The following is a 22,036-nucleotide window of genomic DNA, read 5'->3' as shown; positions in this document are numbered from 1 at the left end:
GAAATGGTGGAATCATAATCACACCAATTTACTAGAAAATATAATGATTTAACTTCAGAGGACATGAAAAAAATCACCCTAAAGATAAGACTTTACAACAATGCAGGTACACATGCTGGCAGAAATCTGAAGGATTTTATCAATGATATTATAGATAGAAACAGCTGGTTGTGTATAATATTGTAGTCATGGAAACAGATCATTCTGAGTTGAGAGATAGCATTTGTTTGATCGAGGCAAGCAATTAGAAGCTTGAATACATTTTGAAAAACACTCATCAGTGCAATTAGCACAGAATGAATGAAATAATTCTGGAGTGGCCAGTTGGACGTGGTTATGTTAAAAAATAATAATCTCACAGTAAATAATTAGAACAAAACAATAGACCATTTTGTTGGTGCATGCAACATTAACACTGTAGCACAATGTCATAACACAGTTAGGTGCTATATATTGTATAACCTGCTTCTCTGGTGCCTTGTTTTCAGATATTACATTATAAACTTTCAGCAGCATTTCATCAGTTTTGATTTCTTGCAATGGTTCAATCCAACCAACAGCAGTTGGGAGTCAAGATATTTCAAGGATGATATGCTACACTACAAACCTGTTGCTGTAGCTTGCCAAACCTTTAAGATGTTTTCAGGGATTCCAGATAAAGTATCTGCGTAGCATGGCTGTACGGACAGACCCCACTGGTCACTGTTGAACCAAAGCCTACTAGAGACTAATTTCTGTTACAGTCACATATCTTCATCTTGCTGCATCAGTGGAGTACAGAAGCCCCTAAACTTATATGTGTCATTTAAAGCGCAAAAGGACTATAGGCATATTCTTCCTAGATCAAACCAAGAGGTGCATCTAGTGTCATACCTTGCAACCGGGTGGCCTCCTCTTTCTGCTGATCCTCACACTGCTGACATCGTAGTTGAAAACTGGCTTGCAGACTGATGATTTCTTTCTCGTATTCTGAAGCCTCTTTGCGCCACCGCTCAAGCTCAGCCCTTACTTTCTGAAGCTCTTCTTGTAAAGCAGCAACATCTCTTTCCCTTTCAGACGCAGCCTTCTCGGCCACTTGTTGCAGTAACAGCATCTCACTCTGAGCACTAAGCAACTCATTTCGAGTACTGGAGATCTCACTCTCCTTTTTCTCGCGAAGACATTCAATATCTTCCTGCAGCTGATGCAGCTGAGCTGTAAACATTTACAAGAAATCAGATTTTCTTAAGAAGGTTGGGTAGGCAAATTCATGCCAGCCATTTGGAGCTCTAGAAATGGAAGCTGACTGAACTTTAGCGCTTTACTTTTAAAAAGAAGTTAAGAAAACAAAAGAAAGATGGGTGTAAGAACCCGGCTGCAAACAGACTGGCTATGCTTATGTGTAACGCTAAACTATGGTTTAGTGCTACATGCACAAACAAGAATGAGCCTGAGCGAAGCATCAGGCTCATGTGCTACCACCTTCCTCTCCTCCACATGCATGGCCGGGAAAAGTATTTGGGCATAATTTTTGATCCACTTTCCATTGGTTTGTTGTGTCATATGAATCAGAGACAATGTTTTTAATTCAGCATTTCTGGCTGTTTTGACAAAAGGTAACTGAACTCTGTCAAAATCCTCCCAGATGAGAAAGACAAGCATGTGAGTCTGAGATTTTGCTCAGGTTCCTTTCCGCTCATGCGATAAATTGTGGGCATAGGGCGGGATATAAATTCAATACAATTTAGTGTTATATGCAAACCAGGCCAATGATTTAATTCCAACACTTCTATCATCTCATGAAACCATTCCTAGATTAGATTCAGTTTTATGTTTTAAGTATTTAGACAAATTGGAAACCAAGGACAATTAATCTTTTGGCACACAATGCAGAATTGGGCAAGGTGTCAGACAGATCTCATCCTGCCTGGTTCATCAATTTGTCCTAGCATTGCTCTAATTCTGGAATGTCTGCATCTTAAGCTCTATCTTCTTGACCATACAGCTAAAGATGTACAGTGGTACCTCTAGTTACGAACTTAATCGGAGGTCCGTTCTTAACCTGAAACTGTTCTTAGAGGCGTGCTTTCGCTAATGGGGCTTCTTGCTGCCACTGTGCCGCCGGCACACAATTTCCGTTCTCATCCTGGGGCAAAGTTCTCAACTCAAGGTAAGTCTTCCAGGTTAGAGGAGTTTGTAACCTGAAGCATTTGTAACCTGAGGCGTTTGTAACTTGAGGTACCACTGTACTGCTGGACAGTCTGCTTGAAATTCTGAGGAAGGGACTGGGTAGCCAAAGCCTGCTGGCAACAAAATGATGGAAGGAGAGGCTATAACGTCCTCTCAACTCCACTCTCAGAAAGGAATTGGTGCTGTTAACCTACACCAACCCATGCTCCTTAACAGTGCTATTTAAAAAAAACCAAAACAGTAGTTCCTTGATTGTTCCAGCAGCAGCTGATCTCATCTCCTGCAACTAATCAAAAGTGACTGCTGGAGTATATTAAAAAATGCTGTTTAAATGTGGGGTGGGTGGAGATATGTATTCATAATCTGAACAGAATTTAGTTTCACTTTCCCTGAATGTTGGTTTGTCATGTTGTCTGTACCAGCGACAAATGCACTTTGGTTTAAAGCAGAGGTGGAGAATCCCCGAAACTTATCAATTTAAGGCAAGAACCACAAGTTTGAATGTAATCCTTAATTGGATTTCTTTAAAAGTGAAACAAAACTCTGGTAATGTCCTTGCCATATTCAAATGCATCATCTGCACCTTTTCTACTAAATCTTTTGCATAAGGCTTTTATACCTTGGAGAACTTGGATTTGCTTGGTGGATTCTTCAGCTTGCAATCGATAAGCTTTTCTCTCTTCTTCTAGCATTGCTGTAAGTATAATGACAGGATCTGAAGTTTTGCTCCATTATACTTACCATTTGGAAAACATTAGAAATTAGTTTTTAGTAGCTCATTAAAATAATGTCAGAGTCCATGTAAGTAAATCAAAATATTTAAATAATCATGTTACACTGCTAGCTGTTAATACATTTTATTAAAGCTTTTTTAAAAAAATGCTTCCCTTCAATGCATCCATGATATTACCATGTTATGGAACAAAATGAAATGGACAATAAAAAAAGGCTTATTTATTTCCATTGCTTAAATTAAACATTCAAATTTATAGTTCAGTCCTATACATGTTTACTCAGAAGTAGGCTCCATTGAGTTCAGTGGGACTTACTCCCAGGTATAGGAGTGTAGCTTCAAGCAACTCCATGGGACTTACTTCTGAGCAGATGTGTGTATGATTGTGCTGTTATTTTTTACCCTTTCATCATATGGAGAGTATAAAAGTGCCCTATCCATGTATCTTAATAACAACTGTCAGACTAAACAGATTTAACTATCTGTTTGGTTGCTAAAGTACTTGGGCATATGATTTCCTGGGTACTCTGCAGATTTAAAGGAATCTTCATCTCACCTTGCAGTTCAAAGCATTTTTGTTTACTTGTTTTAGCTAGCTCTTGGGCTTCAACCAGTTCCTTGCGCAGCTGCTGAATTTCTTGTTTAGTCTCAGTTTCAGATTGTGCACCCTGCAATTCATCTGCTAAAAGAACATTTTTCTTTAAAGTATCAGTTCTAGCAAATTACCGTTACCCTGCGAAGACAGGATCTTAAAAGAGTCATGCAAAATTAGTCAGCTACTCATTGCATTAGATAAAGGTTAGGCGATAAATTAAAACATTGTTAGGAAGTCAAGTATCAATACACTCTAGCCCTGCATGCAAGAATAAAGTTTAAATCCGCATGAATAATGTAGGCAAGCAATTCAAGTCACAACATATTCTGTTGTGGCAACATTTCAAATATGAGCAACTCTTCATAAATACACTCAAAGCGGTTTGGCATTTCACTGCTGATGCTAATTTTATTCTTTCATTATTAATTTTTTTCTAGAAGAATGGCGTATTCAGCACACCAGATCCCTACCAGAAGACAAGGCAAAGCTTAGTAAGGCAGAGGGGATATCCTTGGCTTCCCCTTCTATACTTTATACCCTTCTATAGGCAGAAAGCAGTGGAATCGCTAACTCCTAGGCACACCAGATCTTTTAGTTGTGAGAGAGGGGTGTAGTCTAGTTGGGAGACATCTTGGCCCAAATTGAACTCATCGTTCATGCATTTCCAGAATGTCCTGGTACCTGCAGTAAATAATTCTGACCTAGCCAAAAGCTTTTACACTTCTCTCCTGGATATTGCTGCTTGCCACCACCAAGGCTTCTATTACTCTGTAGTTTGAATAAGCCAGTCTTTACACACAAAATGTGTCAAACTTTGATAAGGAGAAAGTTGGGGGTGAAAAATCGGGATGCACTAAATGACAGGTTCAGAAAGTATCCCAAAGGCATATCCAAGAATATTGCTTATTTTCTTTTCAATCATAGCTGAATAGCATAATTTAAAACCACAACAGAGTAGATAGACTAAAACAGATGAAAACTCATAGAAACTTTCTATGAGGCTTGTCTAAATAAGGATGTTTTCAGCAGGTGCTGAAAATAATACAGTGAAGGTGCCGGCCTGATTATCAATGGATTATCATAGATAATCTGGTCCCAAGTTGTTAAGGGCTTTATAGACAACATTCAATGCCACAATGGGCCAGTGTGCCTGGCTCTTAACCAAAAGGTTGGTGGTTCGAGCCCACCCAGGGATGGCTGTGGGCAGGATTCCTGCATTACAGGGGGTTGGACTAGATGACCCTTGGGGTCACTTTCTACAATTCTATGATTCTATGACTAATAGTAACACCAGTAGCAGATCGGCAACCAGTGCAGACCTCTGCGCATTGCCCCTTGATTAGCCACACATTATAAAAAAGTAAACAAGTAGAGTGTTTTAAGGTGCTCTTTCCTGACAGACAAGAGGTATGAATTCACCTGATGCTTTCAAATTTCTGAATCCTAAAACTGAGCAGCTATTAATGTGGTTTCTTCAGTATGTGTGTGGATGACAAGGAGGAGCACTTGCGAACTTAGACAGAGCCTGCTCTTTTGTCACTGTATTTTAATGAGTAGGTGTTTAGAAACTGTACAAAAAGGTAAACCTGATTTAAATGTTACTTAAACTGATATTTTCCCCTTGCTGATACAAAATTGCCTTGAATTAAAGTCATCCATACATCATGATACACAGGAAACAAAAAGAAAGTTTTCTTTTTCTGATTTCTGTGTTTTCATTCTATGTCGGGTTTATACATAAATTACTAACAGTCACCTGGGTGTTTATTTTAAATGAATCAAGTCTTGCAGTTCATTATTTCATTTGGTGCCCCAAAGAACATCTTGTTTTGTTGACAACGATATGAGAAAATGAAAAATTCTGAAGCATGCCTCCCAAGTAGAAATGACTTCATAGCATTAACTAAAATCTGCAGATTTTTACAGAGACGCTAAAAGGAATCTAGTTAATCTCAGCAACTGTAGGAGAAAATGTGCTCATCTACAAACCAAGAATATATAAATTCTAAACTATGCATTAAGGCTACAATCCTATGCACAGCTACACTAGAGTAAGCCACACTGAACTTAGTGGGGCTTGCTTCTGGAAAACATGCACAGGATTCAAAGTTGCGCGTTGAACATACATCAGTGGAGGCATCAGCAAGAGCAATAAAAAATATTGACTATAAACAAAATTGTTACCCAATACTAAAATATTTGCATATTACACAAAAAATCCTGACAAATACCATCTGAAACATGAAGAAGACAGTATTTACCTTTTAAGAGGGCAACTTTAGCAATGGGTTCATTTAGTTCATGGTCCTCCATCTGAGCATCTAAATGAGAAAGTAAGTTATTTTAGCATTCTGAGAAACAAATTACTTGAATAGCTAGGTCATTCAACATTGCAGCAACACAGAAAAACTCATCTGAACAAAATGAAGTATGTAAACAGTTTTATCTAAACTTTAAGAAATCCTCTTCTGAGTACTCATTGACATAAAAGTACACAAACTTATGCTCAAAATGTACCTGTAGTGTCGTCACTGCTTTTCTCCTTGCTTGGGCTAAGAGTATCTGATAGTTCAGCTTCTTTAGCTTTTGCTTGATTTTCTGTAAAATAAAATTAAAATTTGCTTACATTAAAGTATACACGTATCTCAAAAAATTTTTTAACACCAATTCAAGCTGTATTTTTGCCTAATAAAAGCCCAGAGGTGAAGACAAACAAAAATCACAGTCGTTGAAAACCAATGTTTTCTTATGCCTTTGCACTCCTGTTCCCAACTGGATTAAATATCCCCGTGTCACATATTTAATACTAAACAATCCAACACAGGATGCAGTTGCCTCATGCGTAGTTCAGCCTTTTGTTTGAAAGTTGTTCTCTGGCCAGCTGGAGCCCAGTGTAAAGTTAGTTGCTTTGTTCACTAATTCTGGGATCAAATCAGGAGAGAGAGACTCAGAAAACCATTTCCAGAACAATACAGATATTGTGACATGGTAGAAAGAAAAGAGCTATTAGGAATGAACACTGCTTTGTAGCAAGTTACACTGGGTAAGGAAAAACATTTGCACAATAAGATGCTTCATAAAGAGCAGTAGTATGACTTTTTAAAAAGCTCCACTATGTAACAATTTAAAAACAACATTATGTTTTCACATCCAAGAAGTCTTGGTGAACCTTGAAATTTCTGTCCTTTTCACACATTTATATACCTAGTGAAGCTTCAAAAGTTGTCTGAAGCCCCTAGGACTGACCAAAAGCTGGGGCCAGTACGAAAAAACTGGGGGGCTCAGTTGTGAAAAATGTCCATTTTCTATACTGCCATTGGATTGCTTATTGATTCTTCTGGATATTTCAGCTGCTTTGGATATAACTGATCACAGTATCCTTCTAGATCTACTTGCCATGATGGGGACATTGTGCTCAGCACCCATCTGACTTGGAAGTGCTGCAATTTGGTGCCATGGTACTTGTGCTCTGGTGTTCCACAAGGCTCTATTTTGTTCCCATGTTGTTCAAGAGCTACATTAAGTTGCTGGGAGAGGTTGTGCAAAGTTCTGCAATCAATTTAGGCATGGCACACAGCTATCTCGTCTTTTTTATCAGATCCAGGTGCAGCTGTGGACAACAGATGCCTGGAGCCAAGTAACGGGCTGGATGAAAGCTAACAAACTGAAACACAATCCAAACAACACTGTGGTGCAGTTGGTACTGGCCTATCAGGGAAGAGATATCAAACTGGTTTAGAAAGGGGTATTCTCCTACATACAATCCTATCTATAACCTTGTACACTTTTGATCTCCAGCCTTGTTGCTGGATGCCAGGTGTCATACCATGCAACATCTTTCACTAGTTTCAGATGAGGCATCAGCTATATCTCCTTTCTTGGTGCAGATGGCCTGACCACAATTATATATCTAATATATCTAGTAACATCCAGTCTAGATAATTAATGTTATGCATGGGATCCCCTTTGCAGAACATTTAAATACTACAACTGGTGTTAGAATGTAACAGCTAGATTATTAAATTAGGTTAATCCCAGATAATGAACTATGCCAGTGCATTTGGTACAGAGTCTTTACTATCTTCTAGCACCAGACAATGTCTGTCCTGCTCTCTCCTATCTTTAATGCTTCTAAGAGTAAAAAAGGGGCTCTTTACTGGCTTGCACCATTTTAAATTGTATTGGTGGTTTCCTTTACTGGTTTGGTGCAATTTTTCTGATTTAAAATTTGTTTTTATTTTTTAATGTTCGTTTTGGTATTCCAAGTCACCTTGAGAGATGAGAAGGTGGAATTATAAACAAATATAGCAACCATCAGCCTTAATACAGGTGTGCTAATGAAAATACTTTACTATAAAGGTACTAAAGAGACCTGTCAATCTTATTTTACAACATAGTATGTTGAAATCCTAATAAATTTCTTGCTAGCCCACTATTGTGATTTTTTTTTCTGCAGCAGCAGCAGGAATGTAACTCATTATTTCCCTATATGGTTATAGAAGAAACAGCTGGATCCTCTGTGCAAAATCTTGATGAGTCATCTGAGGCACAGGCATTTAAAAAAGCAGTTTACCACCACTGGGTTTCATTCTTGATTTTAGACTATTTTTAATATATACTTTATAAGGGTCAGTATAAAATAAACAATACGAAATATCAGGAAAGGCTGAAAACAAAGGGCCCGACAATATGCACAAGGATGCAAAGATCCACTTAACTGGCTCTACATGCTCAAGGAGAACTGTATTTATGTTTCTTGAACATCATCTCCTTAAGATGCAGAGCAAAGGATTCTGAAATCGATGGGAGCTGCAAAGCAGCTTGTTGTATGACATGGAGTAATTCAACAAGGCCACTCTCCTGGGTGTAAACCCATGGCGACAAGACCTCAGACCCTATGATTACCTTGCAATATTTTTCTAGATTATTCTAAGTTTTCAAAGTCATTCCACAAAATATTTCACATTCCCAAGTAATGGAATATTTTAAAAAAACCTAGGTTATAGATTTTGTTATAGGATACTGTCATAGAATTCTCTCAAAGTTATTACCTGCTGCTTCAGTATGAACGGATAACCAATTGTCCAATATTAAGTTTAGTATCAAAGGAAGCTGCTTATATTAGGCTTGGCTATTTATCTATGTAGCCTAGCACTATCTGCTTAGATTGGTGATAGCTCTGCAGGGTTCCAGTCAGAGATAGTCATCTTTATCTGCTACTTCTTTTGTTTTACACTAGAGGAGATTTAACCTGGGCTCTTCTATACACAAATCATTAGTTCTCTAGAGCAGGCATGTCCAACCAGTAGATCGGGTCTTCCTCCCCCAAAACTGATCAACAACTTTGGCTTCCCCCCAAAAAGCTAAACAACTTTGGTCAATCCAATGAGAGGATTCATGCCAGTTTTTTTAATAGTGGGAGTAGATTGCGGTCTCTTGGGAGTTGGACATGCCTGCTCTATAGGAAAGGCATTAGTCTCTTCCCTTTTATAGCATTATACTATTATATCAGTTCAGTTTAAATGAAATTGATTCTAAGTGACACACTCACTTTGTTTTACCAGAATGGCTTTTCTTTACCTAGTTTTCTTCTTTGCATAGTTTTCGTCTCGTTTTAAAACTATATGAAGTTATTTAAAACTTCATGACAGAATCTTTTTTTAAAAATAGATAGAATGCATTACACATCAATGAAAAAATAACTCGCCATTAAGCAAGATAATGCTGGCATGCAAGCATTAAGTTACACTTGTGTTTATTGTCTGCATTCTTTTCCAAATATGGCATGCTACCTACACTTTGCACAAACAAGAACACACTGGAGGGTGATTGCATACAGGATTTGAAAACAGTGATTTTTCAAAGACGGCAGTTTAAAAATCAAAGGATACACACTTTGAATTACGTAAATTTTGATTATTGAAAAGTGATATATACAGTTTGAGGAAATCCACAACAGCAAAATTTTAAAACCTTGAATATAGTTCATGTTGTGCAGAAAATTTTATCAATAATTTACTGCACAGGAAATCTTAGAAATGCCATGACTTCACAACTAATTACAATTTGTAACAGACATGCTTTTGAAGTAACTAAATTTCCTTTTTTTCTGAACTGGACTGAATACAATTCCCAGGTTAAAAGTAATAAGATGCAAGTTAAGTCTCAAATGCGCATGTTTCAAAACTCTTTCTATTCATATTGTTTTCTAATACAAAAACTGGTATTGTTATATTCATTTACTTGGAAGTAGTTTTTATAATACACCAAGCAGTAAGGCTTGGTGTATTATAATCCCTCAAACACTCCTCACACTTGCAAAACAAATTCCTAAACACAGATTCAAACATTTGCTACATGCCTCAAAAGCAAATTAATAAGTCTAACCTTTCAGGATCTTTGTTTCATCCACTCGGGAAAGATGTCCTTCGTCTATGAGCTTGTCTGGTGAACAAAATAAGGGTTACTATCCCAGCTCAAACTATGCAAGCATTTCTTTGTACACGTCTCTAATACACATTCCATGACCAAATTTAAACATGGCAACATTACCTCACACTTCTCTGTGCTGGAATCAATGGAACTTTTTCATTTTAATCTTAATTATCTATGCACAAACAAGATGATAAATTAATAAGAAAACGTTGCCAAAGATTTGAGCAAGCCCAATCTACTGAACTGAAAGTTGATTTTGAAATTAATAAAGACATTTATAAATTCTACAACAGAAGTGTTTTAAAACCTGGTATTAAATATAATTTGCAAGCAGTGAAAAGTATATAAAATTAAGTTGATATTGCCGGGGGCGGTTCTCCTATGGAGCCTGAGAGTGACCTTATACCCACACAAGTTAACACTATGTCTGAATTCACCTACAGGAATATACTCCTCTGGTACAGAGGTCTTTTTTCTTTGTGCCTAACATAGATATGCATTATTAGCACTATATAGTGGTCACATTCCTTTAACAGGAATAATAGTTTTGAAAGCTGGTGCTCAACTCTTGCTATAACAGTGTCCAGAAGTGAGGGAAAAGACGAGAAATTCTGGAAATGTTTTATACTTCTAGTGCACATTTCCTGCAACCCAGCTATTGCTTTACATTGCTGAACTTTGGGGAAGGCGCAGGGATTGAATATATCAGGCGTCCTTCTTATTAGTTGGCAATTGGTTGACAGCACACCAGTATTTAGACTGGTGGTGTTTTTCCAGTAACAATCCCCAATAAGACTTGTAAGTGGGAACTACAAGAAGATTGGATGAGGGCACACAAGCATGGTGGCCTTGTGCTTTGTTAGCAAAATAATGAGGCAAGTGGGGGGGAGAACCACAAACACAGACTAGGCAAGAAAATAAAATTAAGTTAACATGACAAGGTGGAAAAATCAGACTAAGAGGCCAAAAGAAAATATCAGTGGAGAGAACAAAGATAGGAAGAAGAGTGGCAAATTAAGGGGTCAAAGAAGAAGAGGTAGAACAAGACAGATGTGGCAGAAAATGAGATCACACATTCTGTACTATTCTGAATGGACAAAAGTAGGAAAATAAAATGGCATTGGAGAGCTGAGGAAATAATGATTTCAAATGATTGTTTTATGGTTAAGTAAATGTTATTCATTTTCATCACTTCATGACTGCAGTATTACATGATGTATAAACCATTTTTAGCAATCAAATTTCAGGGTTTTCATGTCATCTACCAACTCAGCCTTAAACACTTTTTCAATTCAGATAGTTCATGTTTGTTAGATGAAGCTTTATTACCACGTAATCAAGCTGTAGGACACATCTGAGTGCTATAAATGCCTGTATGAATCTCAATTATTTTATCAGGCACTAAGCAGCTCCACCTGCATTTTTACTTGATAAACTAATAAAAGGAAGCCTGCTCAGGTGCTACTAAGCAAGATAAAAGTAAATGCCTTTTTTCATGGATGAGAGAGTAATGCCAGAGCAGAATGTACTTAAGTGGTGACTGTTTCAGGGCTTTTAAGACAAGCAGACAGACTGATGAGAACTAGACTGCATTTCATACTGTGGAAACAGAAACTAATGTTCGAGATTTATGTCATGGATCACTGACAAGCCTTTTCTATGAAAATAAAATCTGCTCAAAATAGGTCAGCTAATAAATACCATATATAGGACTTCCGTGATTACAGAACAAATTGGTCACTAATTGTGAGGCCTATACTTTATCTAAACTTGCATATAAAAATGCTATGCTACTTAGAGGTAACCATCTTCCCACTGAAAAAACAAAAGCTCTCTTATCTTTTCTTACATGTACCTGACAGGGCGTAACCATTTAATACTTCAGGTAAAGAATTTCAGGGACCTTCTTCCTCTAATATATACATATTTCAACCTATCGTACCATAACAAGATAGTGAGCATTAACTGTGTAGTGCTTCTTTCCCGAAAGACCAGTTGGTAAACTTGTGATCAATACATTGTTTTTCAGTTTGGCTGTAACCTAATATAGATTATTCATATTAATCAGTTCCTTAGCCATGACGTCAGCCATCTCAGATTACCAGATCAACCTTCCAGATAAAGTCCATTTTCTCTGGTCTAATCTGAGTGATGGCTGATCCCCAGGGGCTGAAAACGTGACCACACATTTTTTTAAAAAATATTGACGGTAGATCTACTGCCTTACTGACTGCAGTTTCTTGAAATAACTCAGCAAAATATTATTTTCCTGACATAGTATGTTTAGTTAGAAGTGTTCTTAAAGAGTGAAACCCCCCTTATAATATTAAAACTTTTCTTTCTCATAATATTAGAACATACAGCTATCCAATGAAAGTAAATGGTGGGAGATTCAGGATAGCAGGGCTCTGACAGATACTGGTGAACAGCAGAAGGAGTGCTTCTGCCCTCATATCCTGCTTCTGGGCATCCCACAGGTATCTGCCTGGCCACTGTGGGAAACAGGATGCTGGACTAGATAGGCCTCGTAGTATTCATATGGCGTGCACCAACCACAAGGGTTAGTTGAGACCCCAATTCAACACTATGGAAAACAGTCTGCCTAAGTCTCAGATGCTTCATGAGCTGCCAAGTTTGGCTTGGGCATCCTTCTGAACCCACTTTGTTCATACACATACCATCTCTACTGGAAAACGAAAAGCCAGTTATAACCCCCCTCCCCTTTTTTGGCAGATGTGGATGAGCCCTGCCAAGTTACAGGCAAATAGGCCAAATGTGATTTTTTTTTTTTTTAAGGAAACGTGTAACACCTATTTTATTGGGGGCATAATTAGATGAAAATTGTAAGCAGTGTCACCATTTCTGAAACCTCAGAGCCTGCCAGAATTTGAATAGTTGAAGTGGCTTTCTCACAAAGGCATTGCACATAAACCCTAAACTATGGCTTAGCATGACGTAAACAGGCCTTGGATTCTTATACTCTTCTTTTCCTTCAGTGAAGCCACGAGGAAGAAACCGAAAGCTTCCACAGTTCCAAGGTGGGTTAAAAAAGAAATTTATTGTCCCTGGAGTTTGGCGGGCAATTTATCAAATAACTGAAGCTATGACAAAGGTCCCCTTGGGTAAGAAACCCACTGGATGGGGAGGGGAGAACTAAAAAAGGATTCACTTTCCAAGTAAAACAATTCCCTCTGGTTACATGGCTGACCTGTCAGTCACAATGGTAGTCTTTCTCTGTCTTCTCCTCCTTTCCCCATCACCCTACACTGCTGTTATTTCTAACCTAGAGACATTGCTTGTGTTTTAAGGAGACACTTGTATTCAGGACCTTTTTTGGCATCTGAATCACCAAGAGCTTCCTGATTCAACTTGTGCCACCTTAAAACCGATCCCTCCTTGCCTCTGACAGGTCCAAACTTGAGGTAGCCCACTGCTCTGGGGACTCAGAGTTTGTCCAAATCCAATGCACACCTCTAACATATATCCTCTTGTAATAAACAAATGGCCTCAAGCAGACTTACAGCAAAGCTAAACTATCAAGCAAAATAAAATAAATAAAAATAAATAAAAGCAATACTCAAAGCCTCCTGCTTTTCTTTCTCCCCCCCCCTCTCCCCCTCTCAATAGCTGCTGGAGAAGGGGCAGGTGGCTTTTGCCAGAGGTAAACCAATACCTTGCAGAGAGCTTTGTTCCTTCCTCCTTCCATCTCTTTGAGTCTCCCTCTTCTTTTTTCCCTTCCTATCCTCCTCCTCTCCTTCTGGGCTTCCCCCAACCACATAAAATTAGGCTAAGGGCCACAGGTGCCCCACCCCTCTTTAGCAATCTTGCAAAATAAACAAGATGTGAATTCAACAAAACCAATTTTAAAACCGATGGTCTTGGTTATAGGAACTATATAAATATAGATTTTTAAAATTAAGATTACAAATGATAAAAACTGTATTTAAATAACATTTTGCCCATATGCAATATGGGAAAGATTACATAACACAAACCCAAAGAGAAAAATGCAAAAATGAAGAAAGCAGAACAATAAGCACTGAAATCTGTGAAGAAATTGAGGATGTAAGTACATTGGGGAAGCTACTTCCACCCCTGCCCCACTCTACCCCACCTTTAATGCCAATCCAGTGCATTTTTGTTACCAGCAAATATGCTATATTTAATTTTTAAAAGCCTTCATGGACTACATAATAACGTGATAATAGTCTTGGAATGATTGCAAAAAGTTGGAAAACTGAGGAAGACAAGGATGAGGTACACAACAAACTGTACTGAACTACTGCCTTTCTGGAGCATGCTGAGCATTTTATTATTATTATTATTATTATTATTACGCCTAAAATATTGCTTTTTCCACAACACTCTCCTAAAGACGTCGAGGGGAATATATGCTTTTCACTTTCCCCAAGCTGCCTGTAACCTATCCTAGAAATTCAGTGACAGGAAGAATTTGGATCCTTTTAATACACTCCAATCATTGTGGTATTTGGGCACCGGAGACTTGCTGATTTACTTTGAACTATTCTAGTGAAACACTGAAAGGGGAAACCTGCAAATCTTCCCTATGATCATATGTGAGATCTCCCTCTTCTATTTGCCCAGCTCACTATGGAGGGATGCATGAAATCTCCTCCAGCTGTAACACTGGAATTGTAGAAGTTGGTCTGTCCTTGATAAGTTGAGTGAGAAAATTCACTTGAGGCTTGCAGTCAGCTGTTTCAACTAGATTCACTATGCTCAGGTTAAATCCCCATCTGGATTTCCCCATTCTACTCATGATTGCAGGCTACCTTTCCATAATACTATAGCAACAACTATAGTTCTGTTTTTCAGAGCACTTCAAGAATATAACTGTCCCAACCCTAGTACTGAATATATGATACTGTTTTTATAGACTTTTTAGTGAATGTGATGAATGCTCTGTACTCACTCTGGCACTCTATGAACTGATGAATAAAAGTGCAGTCCCCTCCACTCTTTGAAAGAAAGTGCTCTAGTAAAGAAAGAAACACCTTTTAAGTTCATATCTCCATCTTTTTGAGGCCTCGTGACAAAATGTATAAGCCTCACAGACATCAGGGGAGGGAGGAGAATTTTTCACCAAAAGGCACAAGAAAGAAAAGGGGAGACACACACCCTCATATCCAAAGGAAAAGCACCAGCGTAATATAGAATATATTGAAGGTGTAAATATACAAATTTGTAATCTGCATGTTTACATCTTCAAAATTTACAAGCCTCACAATTTATATTAATGTACGTTACTACTAGTGAAAGTTAACCTATACCAAATCCAGATTGTATCAACAAGGCACTTTCTGTTGTAATACAAATACCTTTAGATTTAAACATTTTAAAATTGTTACCCAGCTCAGAAGTTGGACACAATTTTAAACTACCTTCAGATTACTAGGTCTCAACAGCTGGACTTGATTCATAACATATATTAATTTGTGAAGTTGGGTATGGCTAAAGTAAATAGCTGGAAAGGATTATACCTGTTTTTTAAGAGTTGTAGTTAAAAGGATATTTTCAGGCTTCAAGACAGTTCCTCGAAATAGCTTTCATCTCACTAATGTCTAACACAGGTATGACAAACCCTCATTCTGGGGGCTTGACATGGTCCCCAAAGCAAAATTTCCTGACCCTACTGACTATGACATCAGGGACAAATAATTAAATAAAGTAGTGCATTAGGGTGGGTGGTGCCCAGTGTCCTGATGGGGATGGGAATTGATCATCTCTAGTAATCAGATCAATCATTTAATGAGAAGTGGGGTTGTGTGCCTGTGTGTATATCTGCCTGCATGTGTGCACACACGCATATGAGTATCTGTATGCAAGAGTGTGGTATGCCCCATGGAGGATTGGCCATGGGTGAATGTGTCCCTTGAGCCAAAAAATGTTAGCCACCCTAGTCTAACAGGTTAAAATTTCTAATCAGTTTAATCTGTATTATATACATTTTCCAAAGAAGCTGTTAAAGTGCCATTTTAGTCAGAAAGGAAAAAATAAGACCATCAAGGTTCAGAAATAATTATTTATCTAATCCCCCCCCCCGCCACCATAAAATTTCATTAGTGAGTGAGGATTCTAACCTGGTTTTCCATGCCCAAATCAAACAGTTGCCATTTCACCATCCAGACCTCAATGTATATGCATACTGTATATTGTCAAAGGCTTTTGCAAACCTCAAAACAAATGTTGCTTCTGCACATTTAAGCTTTGAAACAAAACTGAGTCCATTTGAACAGCATTATCAACTGCATTATCTAGGATTGGACAACAGGTCTCTCAGTGTCCCACAAAGAGGCCCCATAATCACTCTTTTACTCTGGTGATGGGGGCGGCCCTCTTTCCCTGTGACAGGAAAGCAACAGCCCTCAAAAGAATCTGTCCTGACAGTGGGGCAAAGCTCCCATGTAAGACGATATGCAGAGTGCGGGGAGCAGAAGTTGTGTAAATGACTGAGAAGAGAATGGCAACATCCATGCTACCTAGGGCAGAATCGCAAGGGAAATGCCAGATTACAAAAAGTGGAACCTGAAGAGTGGGAGAAGTTTTGAGAAGCAATAAGCCCTACTCCATTCACAGAAAAAGAGTAACGGTACAAGACCTTGCACTATTACAGGTCTACGAGAAGATTGGATTGGGCAAGCCCAGGTCTGTGTTCATGGATGAATGGTAGTCTCATCTGTTTTCTCGTAAAAGCTCTGAAACTCAGGCTACTAAAGATAAAGAAAATATGATATAGTGCAAAAGAATTTGTTGGGGAAACTGAGCCTGTTGTAGGAAGCAAGGAAACAGTATAGCAGAAGGAGATTCTGTTGAGCAAACTGAAGAAAAATGTGAATATCAAGGGACAAGTAAAGTTAGGAACTACAAGAGAGGAAAGTTGGGGAAGGGAATGCTGGCAGTACGAAAGTAAAAGAATAAGTGGATCTGCCTGACAAAGGCCTAAAGAGCAAACTGTAAGCAATGAGCCCTTGTGAGTAGAAACATCACCAGATCTTTATCACTTGGTAACTCACTAAACATCCTGCCTTCTGAGACTGTGGATTTTTGGTCAACAAAGCTGTGGAAGAAAGCTCCACAAAAGGAATAGTTAATAAGAGCTACTGCTTGTCAATTCCAAGTAAAACATATCTCCACAGAGATCATACAAGATGATAAATGTGATGTGTGACAGCAATGACTTGTGCCTGGTTTGAATGTAAAAGGAACCAGAGTTTGGGGAATTGCCATAAAATACCACCCTCCCACTTTTGAATGCAAATTCCAGCCACCCTCTTCAAACTGGCTTCCACATTTAATATTATCTTTTTGACAACTGTGATTACAATGAAACCAAGGCATGCTCCAAAACTCATTTTGAGACCCTGTTTTCAATCAGGTTCTCAAAATGGGTAGAGTTAAACACCAGGATTAATTGTAACTAGAGTTAACACTGGTCACAGAAGACCAAACTAGATAAAAGGAGGCAGTGGGAATTTGCATGCAAGAAGAGAGGAGGAATGGAATCCTGCAGTCCAATCCTGATCTTGATTCCAGTGTTAGGTTCTAACTGGGTTTTGTTCTGATCACTACGGCTGATGAGGCAAGCCTCTAGTCTGTTTTAAACATGTCTTGCTTCTTTAGATGTGGCAGTGCAACAGAGTAAATTACATAGAAAGCTACAGGTGTCCAAAAGGGTCCTCTGCATTCCTCAGATCCTAAGAGGGAAGTTTAGCATTTCAAAAGAAATGAGAACATTGTGTGTACTAATGTTGAAGGATAAGCTAGGAAGTGATCGTGCTTGCAAATTTAGCATCTTAAGATGTGAAAAGCAGGAACATTTTAGAGTTAATTGGCAAGCAAAGCAAACGATTTCTAGGGCTGCGATCCTATACATGCTTACCTGGGAGTAAGTCAGATTAAACTCAGTGGGATTCCTTTTGAACAGGCAGGTATAAGATTGCCCTGCAAATTAACTTGGGTACCCTTATCCATTTTGGAACATGCTACATTAATAGTACCCTGCAAAGGACGACTGAAGTTTTCATCATTTTGATTTATTTTGAGGCAGAAATTTGACTTTTTTTTTTTTAAGTCTCCAACCATCATCAGAGTTAAACTTGAAGAGCCATTGGCATTATTGTCCTGAATGGCCATGTTGATGTATCTGCTTTTATTACTGTAATTATTTTCCTGCAATGGATAGATATATTATACTGATGTACTCTGTTACTAAAGTCTCACTAGTATTGAAAACTTCATGCTCCAGCTGAAAGTAGCGTATCCATGCAAAGGCATGTCTAAAAACACAAAATTTAGAAGCTAACACCAAGTGTTTCTTCAGTAATATTTTAACTTACTTTTTGTTGTAAAAATTAGAAAAAATATTAACACAAAACAAGCAAATAACCAAAAATAAGCTCAAAATTAAAACCACCACCACAAAAAAGGCAGTCATTAAAGATACTCTACCTTTTTCAGCGCTCCCATTAATTTTAGGAATGAAGTCATCAACTTGTATGCCTAGAATTAACAAATGGTATTAAATCTGAATAAGCAAAGTATTCTGTAAATATGGGTGACGACTTTCTATATTGATTAGGACTGATTAAAAGCAGAGACACTCCATTTTCAGGTGGCAAAAGTGAGCTAGGCATTTGGGCTATTATGGGGGTTAAATTTCAAGGGCAGGGTTGCAAATCTCACCAGGTCTTCCCTAGCTCCTTAAAAGGTAAAGGTACCCCTGCCCGTACGGGCCAGTCTTGCCAGACTCTGGGGTTGTGCGCCCATCTCACTCAAGAGGCCAGGGGCCAGCGCTGTCCGAAGACACTTCCGGGTCACGTGGCCAGCGTGACATCGCTGCTCTGGCGCGCCAGAGCTGCACACGGAAACGCCATTTACCTTCCCGCTGGTAAGCGGTCCCTATTTATCTACTTGCACCCGAGGGTGCTTTCGAACTGCTAGGTTGGCAGGCGCTGGGACCGAGCGATGGGAGCGCACCCCGCCGTGGGGATTCGAACCGCCGACCTTTCGATCGGCAAGCCCTAGGCGCTGAGGCTTTTACCCACAGCGCCACCCGCGTCCCTTCCCTAGCTCCTTATGGACCAACATTTTCAGTTGCTCAGAATGTCCTCAGAATGAGTGCCATTGTGAGGGGCATCTGATGAAAGAACCTTGCCCTCCTCACTGGCAGCCACCACTCATCATGCCCCCTGAATGCTCCTCCGGATAACACTCATTCTGAGGGTATTCTAGGATGTTTCAGTTCATGACTGTAGCTACAAGAACATGGGAGCAGCACTGGCGAGTTTCAGGCCCCCTGCCCTTGATATTCAGGAACAAAGGAAGCTGCCTTTTGCAAAAGAAAACCAGTTGTCCATCCAGCCCAGTGCCAGTCAGTTTCACAGATTGTCAGTCACTCTCTAAGGACCTTTTGCAAAGCATATGCTATGGTCACCCCCTGAGCTATTTGCCCCACCTCTCACAAAATGCAGTTCAGTTTTGCTACCCAGTTCAGTCATGAACCTTCCACTAAACATGGGCCAAACTTCTGAAACCTCTATTAATACTTTATCCTTCAAGCTACTGGAAAAATAAGAAATAATCTCAATTTCCCTCCTTTGAGCAGCAGAGTTTGTCACATATCACAAGTGCCAAAATCAATATACCATCAGGGGGGGGGGGAGTTAATGATGTCATAATTCTTCCTTAACTGCATCACTAGAATTGAAAAGTTGCAATAGTCAAGTTCACCTTTTGTGTTGGGACTTTTAAAAAACAGTGCCCTCTACTGGTATTTTCTTGAAATCATGATTTATCAATAATCTAGAAAATAAACTATAATAAAACTAAACGCATCGTTTTCAAACGTTCTTACAGTCTGTGATCTATACCTCATTTAACTGCTTTGCACAAAAGAGGTACAATTTAATAATCAAATTTCAACATTAACCAAAATACTTTAACATCAGACCTACCTAAGCTGTTGTGTTCTTTAAGAGCTTTCTCCTGAAGATGTTCTAACCGGACTGCAAACAGAATTCCAAAAAAACATATATTTCACAGTTTTAAAGAAAAAAAATTATGATAAAACATGTTTGAACTACTGGACTGACCTTGTAAAGCAGTTAGCCGTTCATTGGTGAAGTCATTATCTGCTTGCAAAGCCTCTATTTTTGCTTGAAGCTCTTGCTCTCTCTCTTCCATCTCTTCTATTTTGTGCTGCAATTCCTTTTTCTCAGCCTGTCCCTTTTGCTGGATTTCTTCTTGTCTCCCTTCAGCTGCCTGTTCAACACCATGAAAAACAACCCACAGATCAGTACCTATGGATGGCGATTCCAGAAAAAGAATGAATGCAAAAGTCATGTTAGTTCTGGAACCAAAACGTGCGGTTAGAAAGACCAAATGTACCTTTAGTTTGTCAGTGAGATCTTTAATTTCATTTACAGCTCCATTGTATTTGTTGGCCAATTCCCGCAATTCTTCCTGAGTCCGTTCGTTCATTTCTTTCAAGTGAGTACATTCATCTTCGGTGTTGCTTAAGCTTCGCTGTGAGAAGAAAAATTGCACATTGAAGCCAAAAATCTATTGAAACCAGAAACTTTTCTGTTACTCTGTTTTTAAGATTTATTATAACTGCGCAATGTATGAGAATTATAGCAACCATTTCCCAGAGAAATGTGCCAGACATCACTCCAACGGCTCTGCTGAGACAGGCCAGCCCCATCAGGCCTCCTCTCCTTCAACTGGGGACAGCCATTCCAGAAGTGGGGGAGCTGGGAAGCAGAGCTCACTACATCAGCTCTGCTATGGCAAGCCAGCTCCATCAGGAACCTCCTTCCACAGCTGGTCATTATAGGAACAACTGTTTAGAAACTGGTGCCTGCATTTTCATTTTCATTTCCTTCTTCCCTCCCTATCCCTTTCCCCTTAGGTGTCGTGCTTTTTTAGAATTTGCTTTGATTGTATGTAAGCTGCTCTGGGAGTCTTTTTGGCTGAAGAGTGGAGTACAAGTACTCTAAATAAATAAACAAAATTACTCAAAACATTATCTTGCTAAGCATGCTGCCCTTGCCCACTCCCCAATCCCTGCGGCATTCCCTCCAATCTGTTCTAGGGGTGATGCACGGGGAATATCTGTTGCACAAGCAGAAGACATTGTGCAAGCTCAGGGTCTCCATTGGATTCAATCCTACTCTTCTAATCCTAAATACAAGGGGCAATCAGTTTGAGTACAGTTTAATTTTGAACAGAGGTGTGCATAGTGTGAATTCAACTTTAATCAAAATAGCCCCGCCATTTTATGATCTTTATGCATATGCAATTTTATGGTGTTATTTATTTTTTTAAAAAATAAAGTGACAGTTCAAGTCATTAGTACGAGCATACAAAACAAAAACCTGAACACATACCTGAGAAAAATGCACAAGTCAGATACATACATTCCAAAGAAGAGTTGTTTGAGCAGGGAGAAAATACCTCCCTAACTTTGCAAGATAAAACCCTATTTTAAAAAGGGTTAAATCTCAGAGTCAGGAAATAAATCTCAAGACAAGCAAAAAACAGCAAATAATAATAAAAATGTTGACATATTGATGTTTTATTTTCATGGTATGGTGGCAAAACCCAGTTTCAGGAACATGGCTAAAATGCAAATGATAAATACCTCCACTTCAGAGAGTTTTCTGACCACTTCAATTTTTTCCTGAAGGACCCGCCTCAAGGACTCTTTGGCAGTTGTCTCATAGTTATGCTTGTCTTCCTGTAATGCTATAAGCTCCTTTCGCAAACTATCTTCTGTTTGATTCTGTAAGCAGAAATGCAACATGGTGGAAATCTTAAAGCCACATGCTCATATTACCATTTACAACAGTATTACTTTAAGTTATGAAAATATTTCATCCATTTTAGGACTTCACTAGGGTTTTATCCTAGGAAATTTGGTATTCCATTAAAAGTTCCCCACCTTGTCCCTCATGATGTCTGAAACATTCTTACCCTTTTTCAAATGCTACATTGTCTACCATTCTTGAAGGCAGATTTACTTCTAATAAGTCATGTCAATATACCATTTCAAACTGAAGCTACTATGCTTGTGCTATGCAAAA

General features: G+C 38.8%; 1 protein-coding gene across 50 annotated transcripts in view; it reads right to left on the bottom strand.

Moving 5' to 3' along the window:
- Nucleotides 1-22,036, bottom strand: part of SLMAP (sarcolemma associated protein) — an 87,260-nt gene that overhangs the window by 15,374 nt on the left and 49,850 nt on the right. For 8 of the 50 annotated variants that reach the window (XM_083727115.1, XM_083727160.1, XM_083727114.1 and 5 more), the window contains exons 9-20: nucleotides 21,595-21,735; nucleotides 20,340-20,477; nucleotides 20,045-20,213; nucleotides 19,907-19,957; nucleotides 18,402-18,452; nucleotides 14,866-14,928; nucleotides 9,885-9,941; nucleotides 6,015-6,095; nucleotides 5,759-5,818; nucleotides 3,459-3,584; nucleotides 2,789-2,863; nucleotides 874-1,194 (exon numbers count right to left, since the gene is read on the bottom strand). In XM_083727115.1, coding sequence (XP_083583241.1) covers nucleotides 874-1,194; nucleotides 2,789-2,863; nucleotides 3,459-3,584; nucleotides 5,759-5,818; nucleotides 6,015-6,095; nucleotides 9,885-9,941; nucleotides 14,866-14,928; nucleotides 18,402-18,452; nucleotides 19,907-19,957; nucleotides 20,045-20,213; nucleotides 20,340-20,477; nucleotides 21,595-21,735 — 1,333 coding nt within the window. The remainder of the gene's footprint in view (nucleotides 1-873; nucleotides 1,195-2,788; nucleotides 2,864-3,458; nucleotides 3,585-5,758; nucleotides 5,819-6,014; nucleotides 6,096-9,884; nucleotides 9,942-14,865; nucleotides 14,929-18,401; nucleotides 18,453-19,906; nucleotides 19,958-20,044; nucleotides 20,214-20,339; nucleotides 20,478-21,594; nucleotides 21,736-22,036) is intronic. The other 42 variants (XM_083727137.1, XM_083727133.1, XM_083727136.1 and 39 more) reach the window with 11 other exon arrangements.

The sequence above is a fragment of the Podarcis gaigeae genome (assembly GCF_964106915.1).
Source record: "Podarcis gaigeae genome assembly, chromosome: 2".
Classification (NCBI taxonomy): Eukaryota; Metazoa; Chordata; class Lepidosauria; order Squamata; family Lacertidae; genus Podarcis; species Podarcis gaigeae.
Note: the sequence above shows the minus strand (reverse complement) of the source record. Positions and strands in the feature narration are given on the sequence as shown.